We start from the raw sequence: 22714 nt of genomic DNA, 5'->3' as shown, positions 1-22714 counted from the left end.
AGTCGACTGTACCCTTTTCCATAGATGCTGCCTGGCCTGTTTCCAGCATTTTGTGTGTGTGTGGCTGGGATTTCCAGCACCTGCAGATTTTCTCTTGATTGAGGTATTAGTTTCCGAGCTTGTCCAGTTGCGACCCACAGGTAACGCCACACATTAGCAGCAGAGCTCTGGGCTAGTAAACCATCAAATGGTCTGAACCAGCCTGATTGACAAGAGATCTGACAATGACGTCGGCAGGACAACCTCCTCTGTGCTTTAAACTCTCCCACTTGGGGCAGCTTCCCGCGAAACTGACGTCACCTTGGTAACCGTTGCCCCGCGTGACGGCGTGAGGCCAGTTGCGATTGGCTGAGGCCGCAGCAGTGACCTCCGCACGCACTCCGGAAGAATTTGTGGGGAGGCGCGGGGCCGGTGTCCGTACGCGTGTCGGAGGCTCGGCGGACGGGGAGCGCAGGAGCCATGTCGGACTTCAAGCTGGGGATCGTGCGGCTGGGTCGGGCAGCCGGCAAGGTGAGGGCCGGCGAGGGAGGGACCGCGCTGGGTGGCCAGCCGGCGGCGAGCGCGCTTGGGCGCGCGTAGCCGGGCTTCTAGAAAAGGCGGGAGGCCGGCAGGCACCGAGCGGGGTCGGAACCCAGCGCACCTTGGAGCGGGGCCTTCACCCGCTGGGTGGGACCGCGGCCTCGGCGCCTGCTGTGCTCGCGGGGCTCCGGGCGACCTCGCTGTGTCCATGTGGCGGGGCAGCGAGCCGATACGCGGGAATACCCAGTAGCCGGTGTGGAAAGGACTTCCCTCCGCCATGCTGACACCGGCCGCACATGCTGCAGTGACGGGTTGCCACCAGTTCCCTCTACCGTGTGAAGCAGCCCACTGCCGGTCATTAACATGTGGCTGGTCGAGAACTTGGAACACATGTACCCCCTGTCTCTAGCGTGCCCCCGCCAGACCTGCACTGGGTTGTTCCCATAATGTACGGTGAGATTTCGCAGCCGCCCGCAGACTGTAACTTCTGATTTTCCTTCTGTAGCTTAGATCGAAGTTACTCATCTTTTGATCAGTATGTGTACGGGACACTGGTGCGATTGCCCCCGCTGGAAGTCTTAGCCGCGTGGCATCGGCTGCTGCACTTCGCCTGAGGGTGATCATTAATTAGGGTAGATCCTTAACATCGAGTGAAGTGCCCTCGGAGGAATGTGTCCGCGAAAACTTGATCTGCTTTTAAAAAAATGCCTGGTGTTTTTTGCATTATGGTTTAGAACGTAGAACATTACAGCGGAATTCAGGCCCTTCGCCCCGTGATGTTGCACCGACCCCAAGTTCAATCTAATCAGCCCTCCATTTTTTTAAATCATCCATATGCCTATCTAGGAGTTTCTTAAACGTTCTTAATGTATGTGCCTCTACCACTATCCCATGCGGGGTGTTCCACACACCCACCACTCGGTATAAAACAACTTGCTTCTGACATGCCCCTGTACTTCCCTCTGATCATTTTTTTTAAAGTATTCTCCTTCCCCCATATTATCCATTTCCACCCCCTGGCTGTCCACTCAATCTAAGGGCATTATCACCTTGTACACTTCTATCAGGTCAACTCTCATCCTTTGCTCCACATAGAATGGCCATGACCCAATCTCTCCTCACAAGACATGCTCTCTGATCTAAGGATGTAAATCCTCATGTAAATCTTCTTTTCACCCTCTTTGCAGTTTCATTATCCTTCCTATAATGACACTAGAACTGAATGTAATACTCCAACGGTGGTCTAACCAAGGTTTTTTAGAGCTGAAATGTTAGCTCACAGCTCTTGAGCTCAGTCTCTTGCCTATTGAAACCTGAGAAGTCATATACCTTCTTAACAAACCCATCAACTTTTGCAGTAACTTTGAGAGATCAATGGACTTGGACCCCAAAATCCCACTGTTCCTTTGCACTGCTAAGAATCCTGCAATTAAGACTATTGTGCCTTCAAATTCAACCTTCCAGTGTATCACTCACACTTGTGGATTGCTGGCCGTTTGTCATTTCACAGCCCAGCGATGTCCAGTTGTAAGCTGCAGCAAACTTCTGCACTATCCACTACAGTGTTTCACATGATCATTGCAAACTTACTAACCCATTCTTCTGCAAAGGCTGATTTATACTTGTGCATTACATCGTCGCTGTAGGTAATGCGTACCCTACATCGCAGGGTGATGTGCACCTCTCCAGAAAATTTACTTGCGTATTGCGGCAACGCAGACCGCAACAACTGATTGGTCCATTTGGTAGCATTGCATTTCCTCCTACGCATTTCCGGTTGCTGCTTCTCCGCCATGTCTGTAGGCTGTGCATACACTGATGCAAAATAAGTGAACCAAATTGTCAAATCTACCTGCTGACATCTGAAAATGTTTGAAATTCATTTCCTTGTCCATGTCTCTCACGAAGAAACTCAACACAGTAGCATAGAAACCCCATTGCCAAAAACCCCAAAACTAGCGTTTTGGCACACACCAGCGCGTGCTCGCTACAGTGTAGAGCAATGCAGAAGTAAAAATCGGTGGTGGCGTAGGCTGCGGTGTAGCCCGTGCGCACAAGTATAAATCAGCCTTAACTGAACCTTTGGTGAAGATGGAAATTTGTGTTGCTGTGGAGTGAACTGGTTCATGAGCCTACAACTTTAATTTGGCTGCACAGCAACTTCTCATTGACACTGGTAGGTTTTATAAAATAGGGCAAGTGCCCCATTCTTGAGACAAGCACACAAAAACCTCAAGGAAGTTGTTAATGATTCTGGGAAAATGGAGACAGTTTTTTTTTATCCTTAAAGGGAAAGTCTCAACTTGCTGATGTCTATTCCTGCTGGAGTATTCCATTAGCTCTGGATATGAATGCCCTATTGCCAAGAGATTAAAATTGTGAGTGAAGCAGTGGTTTGGGCATTTGATGAGGGCTGAAACAGTGCTGTGCAATTTTGCTACAGACCTTCAGAGAAAATGTACAATGCTGGAAGCACTTGGAACAGAACCTGTGGCAGGCAAATAGAATTGCTGTTTCACATTGAAATCAGAACATGCCATGGGCATGTTATTTCTTTGCAGATGCTGCCTGGCCTATTGATTGCTTTCAGTATCTACAATTTTTTTGATGTTCAGTGATAACTGGTTGTACTTTTAAGTGGTCTTGTTTGCAAAAGACACTGTTGGCTAAACAGTAGAAGGTAAAGGAACAGCTTGTAACTTGGACTTGTAGGTGGCTCTGAATCTCATTGTTATGGAAAATGGTGCAAATGGTAGCTAACAAGGTGCAAAGGAGTTGATGAGATAAATTGTGCCCTCTGTTTGGGGAGAATATTAACTAGTATTGTGAAGGTATTTATTTGCTTGCTTATCACAGCCTAAGCTTATCCAAGACCATTTAGCCCATGGGTCTATTCCCAACAGTTCAAACATTTCCCTCTAGCTCTGTAATGTACTCTGTCACATGATCATGCATGTCCCATTATTTATTTTGCCATCTGCCTGGCTTTGTGCTGCTCAGAGATACCATGGTCAGCTTGGACCTGGTCAAAGCATTTGAGACAGGATTTCTCACACATGCATGATGGACGTGCTCTCCAAAATGGGCTTTGGGGGGTGGTCGGGAATTGAACCCTGCTCCTCCACACGTATCCGTAATGTAGTCCAAATCAATGGGTGAGAAGCAGATAACTTCCCCATCAAGTCTAGAGTCTGACATGGCTGACCCTGGCCTTGATGTCTGCTTTTTCTTGTTCATGTGCTGTATGGAACCATCTGGAAGGGGGAGATCGTACAGGCAGGTGATGTTCTTAGGTAGTAGAGGGGGCCCAGTGAAATCTCCCTTATATGGGCACCAACAATGTCTTTGGCTCGGGTCTGAGGTCACTTTGCAGATTGGTCAGCGTTTGCGACTAGTTTGAATTGGCATCTGGGGCAAGAGTTAACCACACAAGGAGCGAGGCTGTGCTCTCTGGTCCAAACAGTCCAGTGTCCCCTTTGCTGTCAAGTTTGATTATGTGAAGGTCCTGGTCTTGGAGGGGCTGAGGTATCTAACAAGAATTGGCTGGAGCTGGAATGGAAAGGTAAAACAGATAGCGGTACTGTGGGGAGGATGTTCCTTCTCAATAACTGGGAGGATCCCTGACCATAGGGTGTGAGGTGTTCACAGGACTGCAGGTGTGGCCTGTCCCTCACTCTTCCAACTTGGAAAGCACCCAGGCCATCTTCCAGTTCATCTAGAGATCCAAGATGAGTCGTAATGTGCAAAGCCCTGGACAGCGGGAGCAAAGCGTACCCAGTATCACCCTCACACTGTTGACCACATTCATATGTGGCTACATCAGGCTGTGCGTGGAAAATTATGTGCACGCCAAGTGCGGAGGTTGTGTCTGTCCTGTGTTGTGAAGGATGGGCCTGGTCTCGTTGCAGCACATGTCCCAGTTGGCATTGCCTATCCTTGGAAGAGTTCTTACAGGCCAACACTTTTGACTGCAAGTCCATCAGCATAGAACACCCTGCAGATACTGCAGGGGAAAGACTTGGTGGATACTTTGGGGTCAGTTCCCCTGAGCAGACTGTCCAGCAAAATGCCTCAACAACTATCTCACATGGCTGGTCCTCACATTCTGATTCTTCCGGCATGTATGAAGCATCACTCCCGTAGCATGCTTGTCTCCCAAGTGGTCTAAATTGGGACAAGGCAGTCACTGACCTCTTTGTTGTCTGAGTTTATGAGGAGGGTTTGCAGAAAGATGCAAGGGCCTGTTTCATGGTTCAACCTGAGCATTTGTGTCATTGGTGGTTCTCTGTTCTGTGGACTGCTCCCAGGGATGCATATTGAGTCAGGCATCAAGTTCTGCTGGAAGATCATGAACTTGGTGAATGGTGCTGTTTGGTCTGCCAGCTCATTGGGGTATCTGTAGAGAATTGCTGCGGAGTGTACATTTCAGCCTGTAGGGAGTACTTGCTGATGGATACACTGAAGTTCTGCGCAGTCATTGCAAGGGCTCGGGGAAGAACCACTGTACCGAGTTCTGCTACTGAATATGGAGGGTCTGGGTTAGGTGTGGAAGCCCCTCAGTTATTGTAATGCATCATCTTGGGGCAATATGAGTGGCACTGGTGCATTTGGTTTTAAGAAAGGTAATTGAAGACTACTTAATGCCTTCTCTATGAACGTAATTGTGAGTGAAGTTTATTTTGGTTATCAGCAAGTTATTGGAGTGTTGGAAGGAAACTGGGGCAATTGATGCATTTAGGCTAGGACATGAACCATAAATGCTGAGGTTCAAGGGAATCTTGAGGAACAGGGCCTGTGTTGTTCAAGTCCAAAGATCCTTGCAGATCCATGCACAGATAGGAAGGCACATGGAGTACTGGCTTTCATTAGTCAAACCACTGAATACAAGAGCTGGAGGGTTGTGCTACGTGTTGCTCAGACCTCACCTGAAGCACTGCTTGCATTTTTTGTCACTACATGATAGGAAGAGGATGAGGGTATAGAGGATATTCATCAGGATGTTGCCTGGGGTGGAACATTGTGGTTATCAGCGGACACGGGTGTGCAGATTGGTAAATGGCAGTAATCTTATTAGAGGTGAGGGCACCAAAGAGTGTCATTTCCCCAGGACCAGATGGTTTTCATCTCTAGATTTTAATGGAAGTAAATGTGAACATTGCAGGTACTCTTGACACAAGCATAGACTGTTCTCATTGTGGGAACCATTCTATTAAGTTGGGAAACTAGATATTATTTTGCCATTTAAGGAAGGTGAAAGCGAGAATCCAGGGAATAACATCAGTTAGTCTAACATCTGTTGTCTGGAAAATCACTGGAGTTTATAATTAAGAATAGAGGGAATGAACATCTTGAAATGTTTTGGTTGAGCAGACAGAACTTCATAGATCCATTTAGAATTGGTCAACTGATAAATCTTTTTATGGTTTTGAAGAAGGGGAAATGGGTAGTTACTCAACAGCATTATGTAGTGGTGTCTGTCAAGATTTTTATGGTTTAAATGGTTTTTTTATGAAGCATGGCGAATCGGATAGAAAGCAATATATAACAGGTTGGTGCCTGATACAAAGATGGGTGGCATTGTAAGCAATGTAGATGGAAGTACTAAATTACAAATGGATCAAGTATCAGGAATAACTGGTACATCTAGCAAAATGTAAGGTTATCCTCCTTGAACCTGAAAAGAGGGTTCTTGTCAGAATTCTGTGTAAGTGATCATGTAAGAGTTGAAGAGTGAATATCTGAAGACTCATGAGTCCTCTAATGGGTGTTTGGAAAGTAGTCTAAATGGCAAATGTAGTGTTCCCCTTTATAAACAGTACAGCAATCAAAGTTGATTGAGGTTGGCCTTCTGTTAAACACAGCATCACACCTTTGCAGGAATATTTCCTTTCAATAAAATGTTTGTGGATGTGTTTTTAATACCTGGAATTCATGGCTTTACTTTTGAGTAAGTAAACAATGTAGAATTAGGCAATCAGGTGAGGTTTGATTGAAGATATTACAATACTAAGGTTTATAATGATCCAAATGAATGACAAACTCAGGATTCACCTGTTCTGAGAGTAGCTTGTTTCTTGATAACAATAATGCCTTTGTTTTACAAATGTGCATTTTAAGAAGGTTGACATACTCAGTTTGTTAATGCAGGAGCAACTGTGTCTATTTATGTAGCACACGTAATGTGTCAACCATCTCTTTATAACACTCTCCTTATAGGAGTGTTATGAAGCACAGTTTGGTATTACGCTTTGTATGGTGGTGTTAGCAGAGGTCGAATAGTTTGGCTTAGAGGATAGCTTGACAGAAGAAAGATGGGCAAATTTGGGTAGGAATTCCAGAGCTTGGGGCCTTGACAGCTGAAAGCATCACCAAAAGTAGATCCAGTTCTGGAATCTGAAAGCAGCTATTGATCTTGACATATACATGAATTGGATTAGCTTCTGATACAAGTCTGATCATGGGAGAGGTGTTGGAATTATTGAGTAAGTGGTAGATTATTATCTGCAATAACACTTGGCAACACAAGGTACTGGGTGGGTGAGTGGAGTTATTATTTTTCCCGCTCCAGGAGCGGGAGTAAACTCAGTAATGATGCAACAATTGGTTGTATTAGACCTCCAAGAGAATGCTTTAATAATAGATCTTTGCCCTGTTTATACTGAGGATAGGTATGAAGCACACAATTTGTAGATTTACAAGTGTGAAGTGATTTTGGTAGTTAAATCTTTGGCAGTTGTGAGCTGGGCGTTATGGATAATCATTGGTACATAGTGGAGACATAGTTAATAAGCAGTGAGTTCCTCTAGATATATTTACTATTTTATATTCTTGTGCTACTACTTAATAGGTTTGAACATATTACAGTGAAAGAAATGTGATTTTTGTTTGACAATTGTTTTCTTTCATCTTCAGACTAAGTACACGCTAATAGATGAGCAAGACATCCCACTGGTGGAAAATTATACCTTTGAGGTAAGCAGACATATGAAAGCACTGTAGGGAATGTAGCTTTTGTTGACAGTGACATGATGATTTTAATAAGTTTTAATGGACCAATGTCAGGGCTGCTTTAAAAGTTAGCTGCTCCCAAGTGTGGCTTCCATTCAATTGATAAGCTCCTTTATATTGTGTTTGTTAGTAAATCAACAGTTGGCAAAGGCTTAATCTACATTTGAAGTTGCATCTGCTTGCGATCATGTGGTGTTAGTCAAATAAAAGATCTGGGAGATAAGTATCAGCAAACCTTCGCTAATCACAAGTACCATTACGCACAAGCAGCTTTCTTCCCCAAAAGCCTGAGGTTTGTTGGAGATTGTTTAATAATTTCGCAAGTTTTTATTCACTATTGGCAGCAAGGGCTTTATGGAATTGATTTGATTTATGCATTATTTGGAACCAAATTGAATAGAAGATGGGCTTTGGAGTCTGATAGTTTTCACCTACTCCTAAGAATCATATGTGGACTTTTGTATCCAATTGCCCTCTTAACACAGGCTCGGATGGAAATTGATGCTGATGGAAATGGTGCGAAAATATTTGCGTATGCATTTGACATTAGCAAACGACGAGGCTCTGGGCGTCCTTTGCACGAGCTGCTCTGGTGAGTAATTCAGTAATGCTAGAATGTTGCTTGATGCTTTCGTGCTTTTGATCATCCGTGGGAATAGGACGTTCCTAATCACTAAAGGACCTGGGTATGAATCAGGTCTGCGGTGTTGAATGAGTTTAATATTAAAATATAGGAAAGAGCAAAGCATTACATCAGACTCTTCATTTGTCCACCATTGATAAAGTTCACTTCCAATCTATATGTTGGCAATATTTTTCTGTCCCCATAACTCCTAGTTCACTTGGTATCTAGAAATTAGTCAATCTGTTTGGATTTGTCTTGACCACTGAGCACTGGCAGCACCCAAGGAAAGAGGATTAATGTGCCTTGGAGGTAAGAACTTTCTGCTCAGTCATGCAGAGTTTGCCCCTTGTTCTGTAATCCTCCTTTAATCCCAGCATGTCAAGTGTTGCAAGAAATTTCCATTTCCAAGGAGAACTCCTCTCACTTCTAAAGACCAGAAGATGCAGGCAGTCTACACAATTTTCTCATAGCAAATCCATCATTGACTTGTATATATGCACACTTCTGTGGCTTTGAGCATCAACATCAACCAGTATCTCACTAGCTTTTCTCTCTTGTGCAACAAAGTAGACAATTTCATTTTCGTCATTACATTTAAACCAGCTGTGTTCTTCCCTCTTTAGCTTAGCCATGTTCTTCTTAAGCCTCTGCACTCCACTGCTCTCAATCCTACCTCGATTAGCAAATTTGGAAATAACGTTTCTATAATCTGCTCTTGAAAAATAAGTTGCAACATTATCTTTACAGACACTTTTTGATAACTTAAGGATGTATATCTTCAGGATATAATAAATTAGTTTATCATCAAATTGTTTTTCTTCAACTTGGTGTAAATTCTTTTTGATCAAGATTTTAAATTCAAGTCAAGTCAACTTTTATTGTCATTTCGACCATAACTGCTGGTACAGTGCATAGTAAAAACGAGACAACGTTTTTCAGGACCATGGTGTTACAGAACACAGTACAAAAAACTAGGCTGAACTACGTAATAATAAAAAAAACACAGAAAAGGCTACACTAGACTACAGACCTACACTGGACTGCATAAAGTGCACAAAAACAGTGCAGGCATTACAATAAATAATAAACAGGACAGTAGGGCAAGGTGTCAGTCCCGGCTTCAGGTATTGAGGAGTCTGATAGCATGGGGGAAGAAACTGTTATATAGTCTGGTTGTGAGAGCCTGAATGCTTCGGAGCCTTTTCCCAGACAGCAGGAGGGAAAAGAGATTGTATGAGGGATGCATGGGGTCCTTCATAATGCTGTTTCCTTTGTGGATGCAACGTGTAGTGTAAATATCCGTGATGGCGGGAAGAGAGACCCTGATGATCTTCTCAGCTGACCTCACTATCCACTGCAGGGTCTTGCAATCCGAGATGGTGCAATTTCTGAACCAGGCAGTGATGCAGCTGCTCAGGATGCTCTCAGTACAACCCCTGTAGAATGTGATGAAGATGGGGGGGGGGGGGGTCAGAGATGGACTTCCTCAGCCTTTGCAGGAAGTAGAGACGCTGCTGGGCTTTCTTTGCTATGGAGCAGGTATTGAGGGACCATGTGAGATTCTCTGTCAGGTGAACGCCAAGAAATTTGGTGCTCTTTACGATCTCTACCGAGGAGCCGTCGATGTTCAGCGGGGAGTGGTCGCTCTGTGCCCTCCTGAAGTCAACAACTATCTCTTTAGTTTTGTTCACATTAAGAGACAGGTTGTTGGCTCTGCACCAGTCCGTTAGCCACTGCATCTTCTCTCTGTAAGCTGACTTGTCGTCCTTGTTGGTGAGACCCACCAGGGTCGTGTCATCGGCGAACTTGATGAAATGGTTCGAGCTGTGTGTTGCAGCACAGTCGTGGGTTAGCAGAGTGAACAGCAGTGGACTGAGCACGCAACCCTGGGGGACCACCGTGCTCAGTGAGATGGTGTTGGAGATGCTGCTCCCGATCCGGACTGACTGAGGTCTCCCAGGCAGGAAGTCTAGGATCCAGTTGCAGAGGGAGGTGTTCAGGCCCAGTAGGCTCAGTTGCCTTCCTAATTGCTTCCTCAATATACTTAAAGCTATCTAGTATCCTTTCATGAAATCTTCCACCTTGATGATGATTTGACTTGTTCAGTTGATGTGGATTAAAGTTTCTTAGTTACAATATTACCGTGGTTACTCAAACCTCTACTTTCCCAATTTATGCCATGCCATATTGTAAATATTTGCTGACCTATAAATAACTGATCATTGTTTTCTGTCCTTTCCATTTGCTTAAATGGAAATTATTCTCATTCTGCATCATAATCTGCAAAGTATGATCATTACTTTCCATTACACTGGATCCTTTATGATATTGCTGGCCTTTCTCTGTGCATATGTCCTTATTGGTGGGTAGGCTAGTATCAGTGAAGTGCTGGGCCGTTGTAATATCTGTTGTCTATCCATCCTGTTGACTACAGTGCAGTTTCTGTACTGCAGTGATGCAGTGTGCTCTCAATTGCCCATCTGTGGTGTTTTGTAACTTTATTAAACTAATTCAAAGGAAGACCCTAAAGTCAGAAATGTGGGCCTAACTTCGTGTTAAGTGAGGTGTGCACATATCACATGGTAGCGTGAAGTTTGCAATTTACGTATTTATACATTTAACCCATAATGAATTATTTTAAATGAACAAGAGTGCTCAATCAACATGTATATGCATGTGATTACTCAAATATTGCGGAAATATTAAATGCACAACACGTGGAAGTTCATGAGTATTAATGTGCTAAGTCTGTAGTTGACCACAATACAGTTTGTCTTCTGCCGAGCAAAAACTGGTGAGCAGCACACACTCTGGTGGAGTGCACCGACTGTGACACCTCTGTCCTGGTTGGTTGTAAACAGGCGACACTGCGGCCTGAGCCCTAGCCAGAAAGTCGGTCCCCTCACTCTATGCGGTGGATTCCATTTAGCAAGTGCTTAATTGGGTCAGGAGATTGTTGCTGAACAGTTTCTAATCGGCGATAGACTTGTGTTGCAGTTGTATATTGCACTGCTTAGATTGATCCATTTTTAAATAGCATTGTTGTGTGTGCTGTGTTCAGAAAAAGTGATTTTTGTCACTCATCGTTGGTGAGAAATAAGCAGTAAGTCAATCAGAACTTGTTTTGTTCACTGCGGTTTCAAGTGTTCAGCCAAGGGTGAAATGAAACAATTTCACTACTTCAAGTTAGGAGCTACGAAAAATGTGAAGATATTGACAATCATCTTGAATGTTAAAGTGAAAATGAAGATTTGGAGGATGCAGTGGTTGATAACATTGTAATTTATTTTGGTAGTATCTGCTAGGTTTTGTTCATTTGCAGTCAATCAAAAGATTGATCTATTAGGAACTAATAGTTTTATGGTACTGTAGTAGTATATAGTGTTCTAATTTGTTCTGCGTTTCATTTAAATGCATAATTTTTTCTCAGTTAAATGATAGTTTTCATACCTTAACTATTTCCATGAAACTTAAGCTAATTGGATCAGCTGCTTAATTGGGCCAAAATATACTGGTCCGATGGGTTCCAATTAACCGGAAAATACTGTATACACAAAGCCCACCTAATTTTTGGGGAATTAAGCATAGTTCTTGACTGGTGATTTGGAACAAATTCTGTCGAAGTGCATCCTTGTGAAGATGCACTTGTCAGCAGAATCAATGAATAAAGTGCTTTTTATATTAGTGAATAAGCACTAGTGCTGTTCATTGTGTAAAGGTCGGCAAATGTGTTAAATAAAGCCAAGTGATTAACATGTTGAAGAATGTGCTGTGAATAAGATTTTTCTGTATCAGTTTTACCATTTAGGGAAATTACTATTAAACGTGGCTGAGAACTAAATGTTAGTTGCTCACCTTATTCTGGATCAGTTCTTGACTTTACAAGGAAACAGGTTGTTCCCCCAGCAATCTGTCCCTAGTCAATTACCTTACAGGAGCCACCTTTAAATCCTACCTTTTCCTGCCTCTTCCTCTCCATCCATGGCTAGAAGACATCGATTTGCTGACAAAATTAAGTGATTCTACTTGGAATGTGTATGGAAACTTGCATTCAGATTTCTATAACACGAGGGATTTTGCAGATGCTGGAGTAACACACAAAATATAGGAGGAAGTCAGCAGGATAGGCGTCATCTATGGGAAGAAATAGTCGATGTTTTGGGGCGAGACCTTCATCAGGACTGGGAAATTCCTCCAGTGTTCTGTGTGTTATTCTGATTTCCTTTCACTGAGTAATTTTCTTAATTGTGACTTAGATATGGAATGATTGTTGGTGCCAAACAGAGTGGTTTTAGTAACTCACGTACAGCTTATAGTGAATGGTGTGGGGAGAAACATCCATTGAGTAGTACTGTGGGCAAAAATGTCGTTAATGAGAGAGGTCAGAGGAAAATGACCAGATTGCTTCAAGCTAACGGGAAGGGGACAGTAACCTAAATAATGAAGCAATGCAACAGTGGCGTGCAGAAGAGCATCTCTGGATGTATGGCACTTTGAACCTTGAACAGCAGCAAAAGACCATTAACATGTAGAAATACATTCGATGGCTTCTTTATTGGTTTCCTCTTATACATAATAAAGTGGCCACTGAGAGTGTATATATGTGTCTAAAGAGAGTGCAAGCATAGCTGTTGACTGGTGGTTTGGAAGTAATTCTCTGAAACCACATCCTACATGAAGAAGCACTTGTCAACAAAGCAAGTAAATAAGTCTTGATGTTGCAAATAAGAACTGTTGTTGTTTATTGTCATGGAGGTCTTCGCAGATGCTAGGTGAAATTGCTGCCTCCTGTGCTATAAGGAAGTATAAATATTATACCCCGACGGTGCAGTGTGCAAGAATAGAGGATGGTATGCTCAAGTTTGTGTGCAATATAGGAGATTGAAAACATACAACGGTTTGGCCAATGGTGGTGTTCCTGAATTGGCTGAAAAATAAATATTACCTGTATCAGACTGGTGCATCTGGACTGTGGGAGGAAGTTGGAGCACCTAGCACTCAGTTTATGGGGAGAACGTGAACTTGAAGACAGTGCTGATATTGAGCTCTGAACGCTGGAGAACCCCGAGCTGAACCCTGGCGCCCTGTGTATTGAAGTTCTCAAGAACTGAATTGCCTTTGCTGCCAATATCCTCCCTACTCACGGTCAATTGGTCTTTTTCTGATTGTTATCTTATTTGATGCCTCCATTGTTATAAGTACACCAATTCCCACATCTGTTTTCTCCATATCCCACCCACCTTGCTTCTAGTTCTATCTCCATTGTATCTACTCTGCTGGTTGGAGTCTGTCAATGACTTTAATGTATTGCTCTTTTTCTTTGTGACTTTCCTCTGTCCATAGCTGGTATGCATCTCAATTCCACCTCAATTTCCCACACATTTCAACCCCTTTACACCCTTGTCCTTTTTATCATCTTCCCTTTAAGTGGTCTGAAGAGAACTGTTCCTTCCATGAACCCATGCTTGTATTCGTTACATTCAGTTAATAGAAAGTTCATTTAGCTCAGAACGGAATAGTGAAAACGAAGTTTTTGCAAATAGATTGTATCTTCTGCATCAGTATTGAAACTTGGAACAGTTCAGTGTATGTCAGCTAGGAGCCACTGCCTGAAGTGCATTGTTCATTGGTGTTTCTTCTACCTGACATGCAGCTTATTGTTGATTGACTAATTTGCTATGATATCAAAGCGGAAAGATTTGATGGCAACTGGATATGAATTTTGCAAAAATCATATTGATGGATCTGATGCTATCTATGTATTCCATCAATTACTGGACACAATGCTTTAAAAGGGGGCATTTTCCCTCCATTAATTATTTTTAAATTTAGTTAGTTACTTTAGTAATGTTTGTGTGATTTTGTTGTTAACAAGTTGGTTGAAAAGTCACCACATTTCCACTGCCTCAGTTCTTTAGAGCACAGTCACAACATTATATATATTATTTTGCGTGTCACGACAGACAGTCAGCCATTTTTGTCTGGCGAGTGGTGTCAGGATTTGTCTCCTTTTGGATTAACCGGGTTGTTCCAGACTCGACCCCTTTTTTTTACAAGGCCGAGTGGCTAGCTCGACGCTCGACCCGGCACAGATGAAAAGCGTGCTCGGGGGTGGCCCAACTTGGATTCAATCTCGGGCGCCTTCGCTCCGGAGTCTGGCACCACCAGCCAGCCACTTACACAATTGTACTATAGATAATTTTATTTTGTTTATTTTTGCTTTGTACTCAGATTTATCAGTAACCTGGATAGGTCCATCTTTCCTTGTTCTGTCAGATTTAAGATGCTTATTTTGAATTACGAATTTTTGAGTAGAAAAAGTCGGTTTGGTGATGTGGGAGAAAGTGTTTGGTGGTTTAAAGAAAAAATGATCTGGCAGTAATTCCACCTTGTCTATATTGGAGCTATGAGGATATTTTTGTGTGGTTTTTCCAGCTGTGTTTGGGTTTTTGTTTAGGTTTGTGGAGGCTTTGGATAACTTTTTTAACTTGTCTAGGGAGCGGCACAGAGGAGGGATAGCACCACGCTTCCAGGTGGTTCACATCAATGCCGTCACAGTGGACAATCGACTGGACAACCTCAAGCTTGTCCCCATAGGTTGGAGGCCAAAGGCAGAAGAGATCTCCAGTAAACAAAGGCAAGTCAGAACTGTACATGACAGTATTGAAGTTGTTCCTGTACATTTCCATTTGTCAGGCAAGATTTAGTAACTACAGTACAAAATACGTAGCTTGGGAAAATAACAGCTACCCGTTCCATTTGGATTATAGCTAATGTGTTGTAGGTTGAGTTATTAGTAACCATCAGGCCCTGTCTGCTCTTGGAAGCAACAAATTCTACCTGGAGGTAATCCATAATGATGTGTGATCTCTAACAATACCCATCTTTTTCTGTTGGTTCTGCACAGATGCTTCCATTTCAAGCAATCTCTGTTGTACTTTATTTAAACCTGGATAGAAAAAGTTCTGAGCAGGAACCAATACCTAATGAAAATTGTACCGGTCCCTCTCGCCGCCTTATTTAGAAATAGGAAGGAGTGCAGTGCAGGTCAGAACTGATGCTGGGAGACCATGTCGTGTCTCAAGTTGTGGAGAGAATGGTCAATTTTTTCATACTCAGGCCCAGCATGGATTTTTATTGGAATACTAAGGAGTATAGAACCAGGGCATTTTTGTAGAGTTTTGGTTGACCATAATCTAAATAAATGGCAGAACATATTTGAGAGCTAAATTACGTGTTTCCTTGTTTGTAGAGGCAACTTGTACTGTGCTCTGGGAGTGCATACCTCTTCTTCTGATGCACTAAGTACACAATTTTATTGTCCTCCAAGCATAAAGTTAATACTTTCAGTGATATTGACACTTCTTTAGAAGACCCTATGTAGTTCGAGAACTAGGGATATAGTTTAGCTTGATTACCCCCTTGCAATATTCTGAGGTTGCTATCTTTATTGTGTGATTAGCTGCTGTGCTAAGTTTATTTTTCCTTGCTTGCAGGGAACAGAGTCTGTATTGGCTGGCTATCCAGCAGGTACCTGCAGACCCCATTGAGGAGCAATTCCCTGAGCTGAACCTTACACGTTACTACAATGCCAATGGTGACATTGTGGAGGATGAAGAGGATTCTTGCACGTATTATGAGTGCCATTATCCGCCATGCACTATGATGGAAAAACAGGTGAGTGTGGAAGCATTTAAAGGATCCACATTTGCTGTGTTTTCTATTTTTAATCCCTAACAGGATTTTATATAATATTATCTAATGATTCCCAAGGATGCTTCACATATCTTCTGAGAAATTTTAATACTTGAAGTACAGTACTGTGCAAAAATCTTGGGCATGTATGTATAGTTAGAGTGCCAAAGAATTTTGCACAGTATCGTAATTTTATATGTTGCACTGTATTGCTGCAAGAAACACAAATTGCATGATATGAGTGATAATGCCAGGGCAAGTCTAGTCCAGTGGTACTTATACCCCTGTATTTCGTCCCTCTTGTTGATTAGTCCTCATCCATTCGGGTTTCTGCTCTCACACCTTTTTTGCAGCTGAATTCCAATTTTTACTTGGAGCAAGATCTTCGTTCTGGAGGAAAAGAATTTTAACAAAGACTAAGGTCTCCAAGAACTGGAATATGATTATAAACAAACTGGGAGAGTGGAAACCTGATTGGAGGAGGAATCAGGGGGGATGGAATGCTGGGGTATAAACACCACTGGACTAGACTTGCCCTGAAGAAGATGAGTTTGTCATTGAATGGTTGGTTATGATCAGTACCTGTGTTGGCACATGGCCAAGTGGTTAAAATGTCGGTCTAGTGATCTGAAGGTCGTTAGTTCGAGCCTTGGCTGAGGCTGCATGTGTGTCCTTGCACTTAACCACACATTGCTCTGTGACGACACTGGTGCCAAGCTGTATGGGTCCTAATGCCCTTCCCTTAGACAACATCGGTGGCATGGAGAGGAGAGTCTTGCAGCTTGGGTAACTGCAAGTCTTGCATACAACCTTGCCCAGGCTTGTGCCCTGGAAACTTTCCAAGGCGCAAATCCAGGGTCTGACGAGACTAATGGAGGCTGGACTGGAAACCTGAGAGAGTTTATTTATAATAAGCCAATTGTTTGGAATCAAATGATCTTGCCTGGTGTCTCAGGTCTGGGTGGGTCTGCACCTGTGCCACCCCCTGCCTCTGGCAACCCCATCAGTCCAACAACTCAAGAGTTCCATCCTCGCCATTCCAAACGTTATTTGCTCCCACAAGATTTGCAAACTTGACATATACAGTAGCTGTCTTTTGCTATAACTCATAGATAAGTTTGGCAGGGGGGGGGGGGGGCTTATCCTGGGCACAGAGGTTGCTGAGTCAAGTTTTGTTCATGTTGTATCTGTACCTGCCATCTTGTGACAGGTTTTTTTACTTAACTTTCATAACCTTAAAAGAAACAGTGGCTTATAAGGAATTTGCAACCATACTATACTCAGTGGGTAATACATTATGTGCTTAGTCAAGTTAATTATGTTTGAACTCCAATGATATGCAAGCATTGTAATCAGTTTGTGAGCTGCACAATTACAAAAACAATTGAGATGAATGGGCAAATAAAGTGATCTTTCTGAAAAGAAATTTGGCCAGACACCTGGTGAAACCTCTGCTTTTTTCAAATTTAACTTATACACCAGCAAGTTGGCATCATCAGTACTTTGAGAATCAGTCTTTAAGAATTGGTAAAGGCATCTTTCTCAATGGTATATTATACAACATGTTAACTGTAATGACTTAGAATATTGTGTAATTTGATTATTACTGTACATCTGTTGTCTTAAGAATGTTCCTTGATGCTGCCATAAAATACAATATATTTGAACGTTCTTATGATTTCTAAGATTGGCAATGAAGAGCAGATCAAGTACCTGCCTGAATTGATTTTCCCAACAACCTTGATATTTAAGTTTGAATATTGTTGGGATTTGGGGTGCAACTCCAGAGGAGCTGCAGAAGTGTGTCCAGTTTCACTGAAGTTCCAATTTCACCCTGCCAAACCTTCTTTTAAGAGGGAAATGTAGGCTTTCTGTATGAAGTTGAGGTTTTATTATCTGAATGGCCTACTGCTCCTGTCCTTTGTTCCATTCACAAATGGAATGAGAGGTGTTTGTTATGGTAGCTAGGCAAGATCGTCAGGTGTCAGAATTAATGATACATTTTCACGTAAGTACTGACTAGTTTGATGCTTCAATTTTCAGGTGCAATCGTTTTATTCTTTGGGTGATTGAAATTGTATTAACTCTTTGGATTACGTGCTGAGATTAGTTCAGACCAAAGTGCTTTTAGGCATTTTTTTCTTCGAATGCAGTGTTAGTGAATGTGAGTACAATTCAGCCACAACTTTCGTTATTCTAATTGGTTTTGAAAACATCACATTAGGAGGGTGGCGGATTTTACTTCTGCGGTTAGGCGTTGTTGCTAGATTTTCTGTTGAGAGTTTTTTTAAAAAAAAACCTTTTCCACATTTTTTTTAATGCTCTTCCTGTATTGCAGGGGGGGGTGTTGATCAGTCTTTTGAGTCTCTAGAGATCATACTCTTGAAAGTAACAAATAAACAAGCCGTTGGAGGGATCTCTGAGGGGAAATAGGCAGTGTTTTGGGTCTAGACCCTTCATCTGGACTGAGTGGGGGAAATGGCCAGTATGGTGGTTGTCGTGCTTCACCTCCATGCCCACTCAGTCTAGTTACGGTCCTGACCCAAAACATTGACTGTCTATTTCCCCCTACAGATGCTGGCGTACATGCTGAGTTCGTTCAGGAGCTCAGGTATTTGCTACAGGTTTCAGCTCTTGCAGTTACTTGTCACTATATGCTTGGAAAAATGTCACGTAACCATGCAGCTTACTGAGTGGGCCAAGTTGTTGTTATAATACAGCCGCACATCAGTATTATTGTAGTAAGGGTAGCTTGTATTGTTTCCAAGTGATCTCTAGTTAACCAGTGGCTTTTATGACAGCTTTGTGGTTAGTTTTACATTTTAAATTTCTCCCCTTAAAATTTGACTTGGTATCCTCTGGTGCCTTAATGCCATTACCAGCAGAGTGTACAGCCTTTCAGTTAGTGAAGAAATTCTGCACCTTGCTAATGCCATTTTAACAATTCTAACGGATGTGAAGCTTGGTATGTTGGTTAATTGCTCTGTTTAATTGTAATGGTCAGTCATTCCTGAAGGAGATAGGATAGATAATCAAAGAGACTTCAAACAATAGCTGTAAAATTAAGAATAACCATATAAACAAAATATAGGTTTTAGAACATGAATATCAACCAAGTTGCTCAAAATAGTGGTTTAGATGGGTTGCATTGCTGCTGTCTTGACTATAAAAGGTTCTTTTACATAAGAATCATGCCACAGAGTTCTGTGCTTCAGGGCGATTGTATCTAGTGGTGTTATAATTCTATCAATTCAGCAAGCTACGTGTTTCTTATGTTTTCTCCATTTGTTTCAGCTGCGCGAATTCAACATCTGTGGCCGTTGCCAGGTGGCACGATACTGTGGCTCCCAGTGTCAACAGAAAGACTGGCCAGCCCATAAGAAGCATTGTCATGAGAAGAGGCGCCCACTGCAGCAGGAACTTGAACCAGAGCGATGACCCCTCCCTTGCCCTGCCCCTCCTCACCCTCGCCCGGCATGCTTTCGCCATGTTTCAACAGTGGCGTCGGTTTTGTTTTGCACAATTCAGACTGGACACATAGTTCCAAAGGCACTGAAGAACAAAAAACCCAGATTGGACTTGAGGAGGTCTCTGAGAAGAGGGGGGCTGGGGCTTCTCTCCTTATGATTGATCGCTAAAGAAGACTATGGAGTTCCTAGCTGGAAGCTTCTGTCTATATTTATATGTTGATATGTATTTGAACAAAATCTTATGTACAGTTTTTTATGTTGTAAAATCTGATCTGTTTGAAGTTCGGTGATAACGTGTAGCTGAACAGAGTTACCTAAATACAAATGCAATTTGCTCCGGTAGCATTGTGTGACTCTGGGACAGCTTGCTGCTAATGCAATTATAGAGAAGAAAACAAAGACCCAGCTTACTGTGTGTTCCAGAGATTACACTAATGCCAGGTCTCTGGAACTTGTTTACTTGGTGAGGAAAAAAATAACAGATCGAAAGCATTTTAGCCTTGTGTAGGGAAAGAGGACTAATAGATCAGTGGCAGCTGCTAGAGTGTATGGGTTTCACAAGCAACCTTGTGGTAACCCATTTTGAACAGACTATGCAGTCTGCCACTTGTCTTTACTCTAAAGGTCAAGTTCAATGTAGCACTGATCAAACTCTGGGTGTGGTGCTGCTTAAAATCAGTATTTTTTCAGGTCAAATCAAACTATTGGGGAACATAAGAATTAGATAAGTTATATGCTTAATCTTAATTCAAGACCTTAAGGCACATAGTTAAGGACACAGCGGGTGTGTGGATTAATGGTATAGGAATCCACTTGGTAGCATGAATTGCTTTATAAATGCGTCAGGTTCTGCTGGGAAGCCATCTGATATTGGGCCAAATTGTTCCTTGTCAGGCATTGGGGTGAGGGTGAAATTGATAACTGCCCATGACTCTGTCATATTTCATGAATGACTAGTTGCCTTTTAAATTGAAATCCAACTCTTGAGATAGAATTTGGTTCAGGTGCACAGTATGATTCCATGTGTTTACAGATGTTACGTCACTGATTCCTCCCACTGCCCCATGTAGCTCAGTGATTCCATGGGCAAATTCCTAAGTATTAGACGTGTGTTTAACTTTAGGATATTTACCCTTGTTTCCCTGTCTTCTCAAGAATGTGTAGCCCAGTTCACCTTGAACCGGCAGCCATAAGGCAGTGCTGGGATGTGGCATCTGTGAATGTGACATGTCCCTTTGGGAAAAGGACCAAGACAACTGGATGACATGGTAAATCACACTGAACAGATTCTGCTCATCACTGGGTATTCAGTTCTGTTTGCTCCTTTCTGAACTGCAAGCATACCTGAAGCCATCTACAGTTTGGGTGTCATTTTAATGCAGCACAGAAAATCCTATTTATCTTTGGACATTTTTACAAGTATTAAGTATATTTTTTTAAAATTAGTAAGTTATTTTCACTGGAGTCAGCAGATGGCTGGTATCCAGTTTAAATACTGCTGGTTATCCACTGTGCTTGAGAGCATGATGGTTTTGTGCATGTCTCGGCTGAGTGGGTTCCACATAAGTAGGTGGTGGATGGGTACACCTTGGAGGTCTTGCTCCCCATAGCCATAATTGTACACTCTGTAAGGATTTTAAAAATAAAATTTGTTCAGTTAGTCCCAAATGTTTGCTCTCCAGTTAATAAGAGGGCAAAACTGTAACTGTGGTCTGGAACTTGAATACTTGAACAAATCTCCTTGCCCTTTTGCTATGATTGTTTTCTTCCAGTTGGGAAGGGAGATTAGTTTAAGTATATCAGACAAGCAGAGACCCATGAACTAATATGAAAGCTGCTGTACCTGTGTGCATGTTTTAAATGGGTTGCTGTTACTGTATTGTGCTGTTGCTGCGCCAAGCTTTGCTCTTTTTTTTCCAATTGAAGCCCAGACTTGTTCTTGTAAGATTCAGATACCTGTTTCATGTACAGTAGAATACTGTGGATCTAGGCCGGTGCTGTCTTGCTACCCAACTAGTACACTGGGATATCCTGATGGTTCACTGTCTAGTAAGTTTCACGTGGACATTAATGCAGATAAAGCCACTATAATAATGTTCTATTGATTTACTGCAGCTTCCTCATTAACAGGTGGGATTATTGTGGTAGCTCTCCACCAAATATTGATTTGCCACCTTTTATGTACAAGTGCCCTGAGGTTGCATTAGATTATTTTTGAAATTGAATTTGGTGGCTCTTTTTACAATTTGATGTTTTTAAACAAACTGGCAGACAATACAGCTTAGTTTGTAATTTCCGGTCTCTTTCTCATTTTGTAGAACATCCATATATTTGGAATCTTGCAATAATTATCTTCCTTTTATTTTCAACTTGCAATTAACTAAGCTAGTTTGTATCTGGATCCCAAGAATAATCTGAACTATTTAAGTGTAACCAAGATGTGTCACTGCAACTGTTTAATGGGGTTTGCCTATATTCTCTCTGGCCATTGAATAGAAATTGCCCCAGCTTTCGTGCAGCTGCATGTCAATAGTTGTGCAAAATAGACTTTCTTTAACACTTCCTACTAAACTAATTGAACTAATGTGCTCTTGCTGCTTGGGGTATTTCACACTAAGTGCAACTGCTGTGGTGTTTCTTTAGGTAAAATTATATTTAGTAACTAGAGGATCCCAGGTTGTGAAATTCACCCAAAAAACAATCTTCAGGTAATATAGTCTCTTTGGATTTAATTACACAAACAAGGTTCTGAAATGTAATTGGAGTGTCATTGTTTTGTAATACAACTTGGTTTAAATTATGCCTAGTCCACTTATTTCATGGATTTCCTCACTGCTAGTTAAGAGCTGTACTAATTCTTGTGGATAACACTGTGACGTGACTGGCTCCATCAAATTGAGCTGTTCCCGGCATAGTCAAATGGGATGTTATTTAAGTATGGCCAGACTGATAAAGAGCCCAGAAATGTAATGATGTTGTTCCAATTCTAATTATTATGTTATGTGGTCGGCTGCAAAAATGCAGATCACTAGCCACTGCAGTGTTGCTGTGCCCTCAGTTTATTTCATGCACTGAATACAGTTCCATGCCTGTATTTAAAATTGTTAAATAAAGCTGTATCAAATTTATAAATGTGTAATTTGATCTTAATTGTTCATGTTTTTTGTGGTCTTTTGACGTTGGTGTTCACATTTCAAGAGGAATGTCTATTTAAAATGTTGACTTCAAGGTGGGATTAGGAAGTTAAAAGGTCCACAAAAATGTTGACTTCAAGGTGGGATTAGGAAGTTAAAAGGTCCACAAAAAAAAGCTGTAATTGAATTATAATTTATGAAATTTAAATGGAGTTGGCCATTTTTGATCAAAATAAAATTTCATTGCTTTAATAGGAAATTAT

General features: G+C 42.0%; 1 protein-coding gene across 1 annotated transcript; it reads left to right on the top strand.

Annotated features, from left to right (window-relative positions):
* The first annotated feature begins 367 nt into the window (after positions 1 to 367).
* Positions 368 to 22439, top strand: zmynd19 (zinc finger, MYND-type containing 19). Its single transcript, XM_059994321.1, has 6 exons — positions 368 to 510; positions 7432 to 7491; positions 8013 to 8119; positions 14649 to 14789; positions 15649 to 15829; positions 19142 to 22439. The coding sequence occupies exons 1-6, from the start codon at positions 460 to 462 to the stop codon at positions 19283 to 19285; spliced, it is 684 nt and encodes a 227-aa protein (XP_059850304.1). The 5' UTR covers positions 368 to 459; the 3' UTR covers positions 19286 to 22439.
* The last annotated feature ends 275 nt before the right edge of the window (positions 22440 to 22714 follow it).

This window comes from Hypanus sabinus, chromosome 18 (assembly GCF_030144855.1).
Source record: "Hypanus sabinus isolate sHypSab1 chromosome 18, sHypSab1.hap1, whole genome shotgun sequence".
NCBI lineage: Eukaryota > Metazoa > Chordata > Chondrichthyes > Myliobatiformes > Dasyatidae > Hypanus > Hypanus sabinus.
Note: the sequence above shows the minus strand (reverse complement) of the source record. Positions and strands in the feature narration are given on the sequence as shown.

What these genes read in the sequence shown, in the direction of transcription:
- zmynd19 (XM_059994321.1), top strand. Translation starts at nt 460, where the DNA reads ATGTCGGACTTCAAGCTGGGGATCGTGCGGCTGGGTCGGGCAGCCGGC. An exon ending in TGGAAAATTATACCTTTGAG is followed by an intron (nt 7,492 to 8,012) that starts GTAAGCAGACAT and finishes CTCTTAACACAG; the next exon opens with GCTCGGATGGAAATTGATGC. An exon ending in GAGATCTCCAGTAAACAAAG is followed by an intron (nt 14,790 to 15,648) that starts GCAAGTCAGAAC and finishes CCTTGCTTGCAG; the next exon opens with GGAACAGAGTCTGTATTGGC.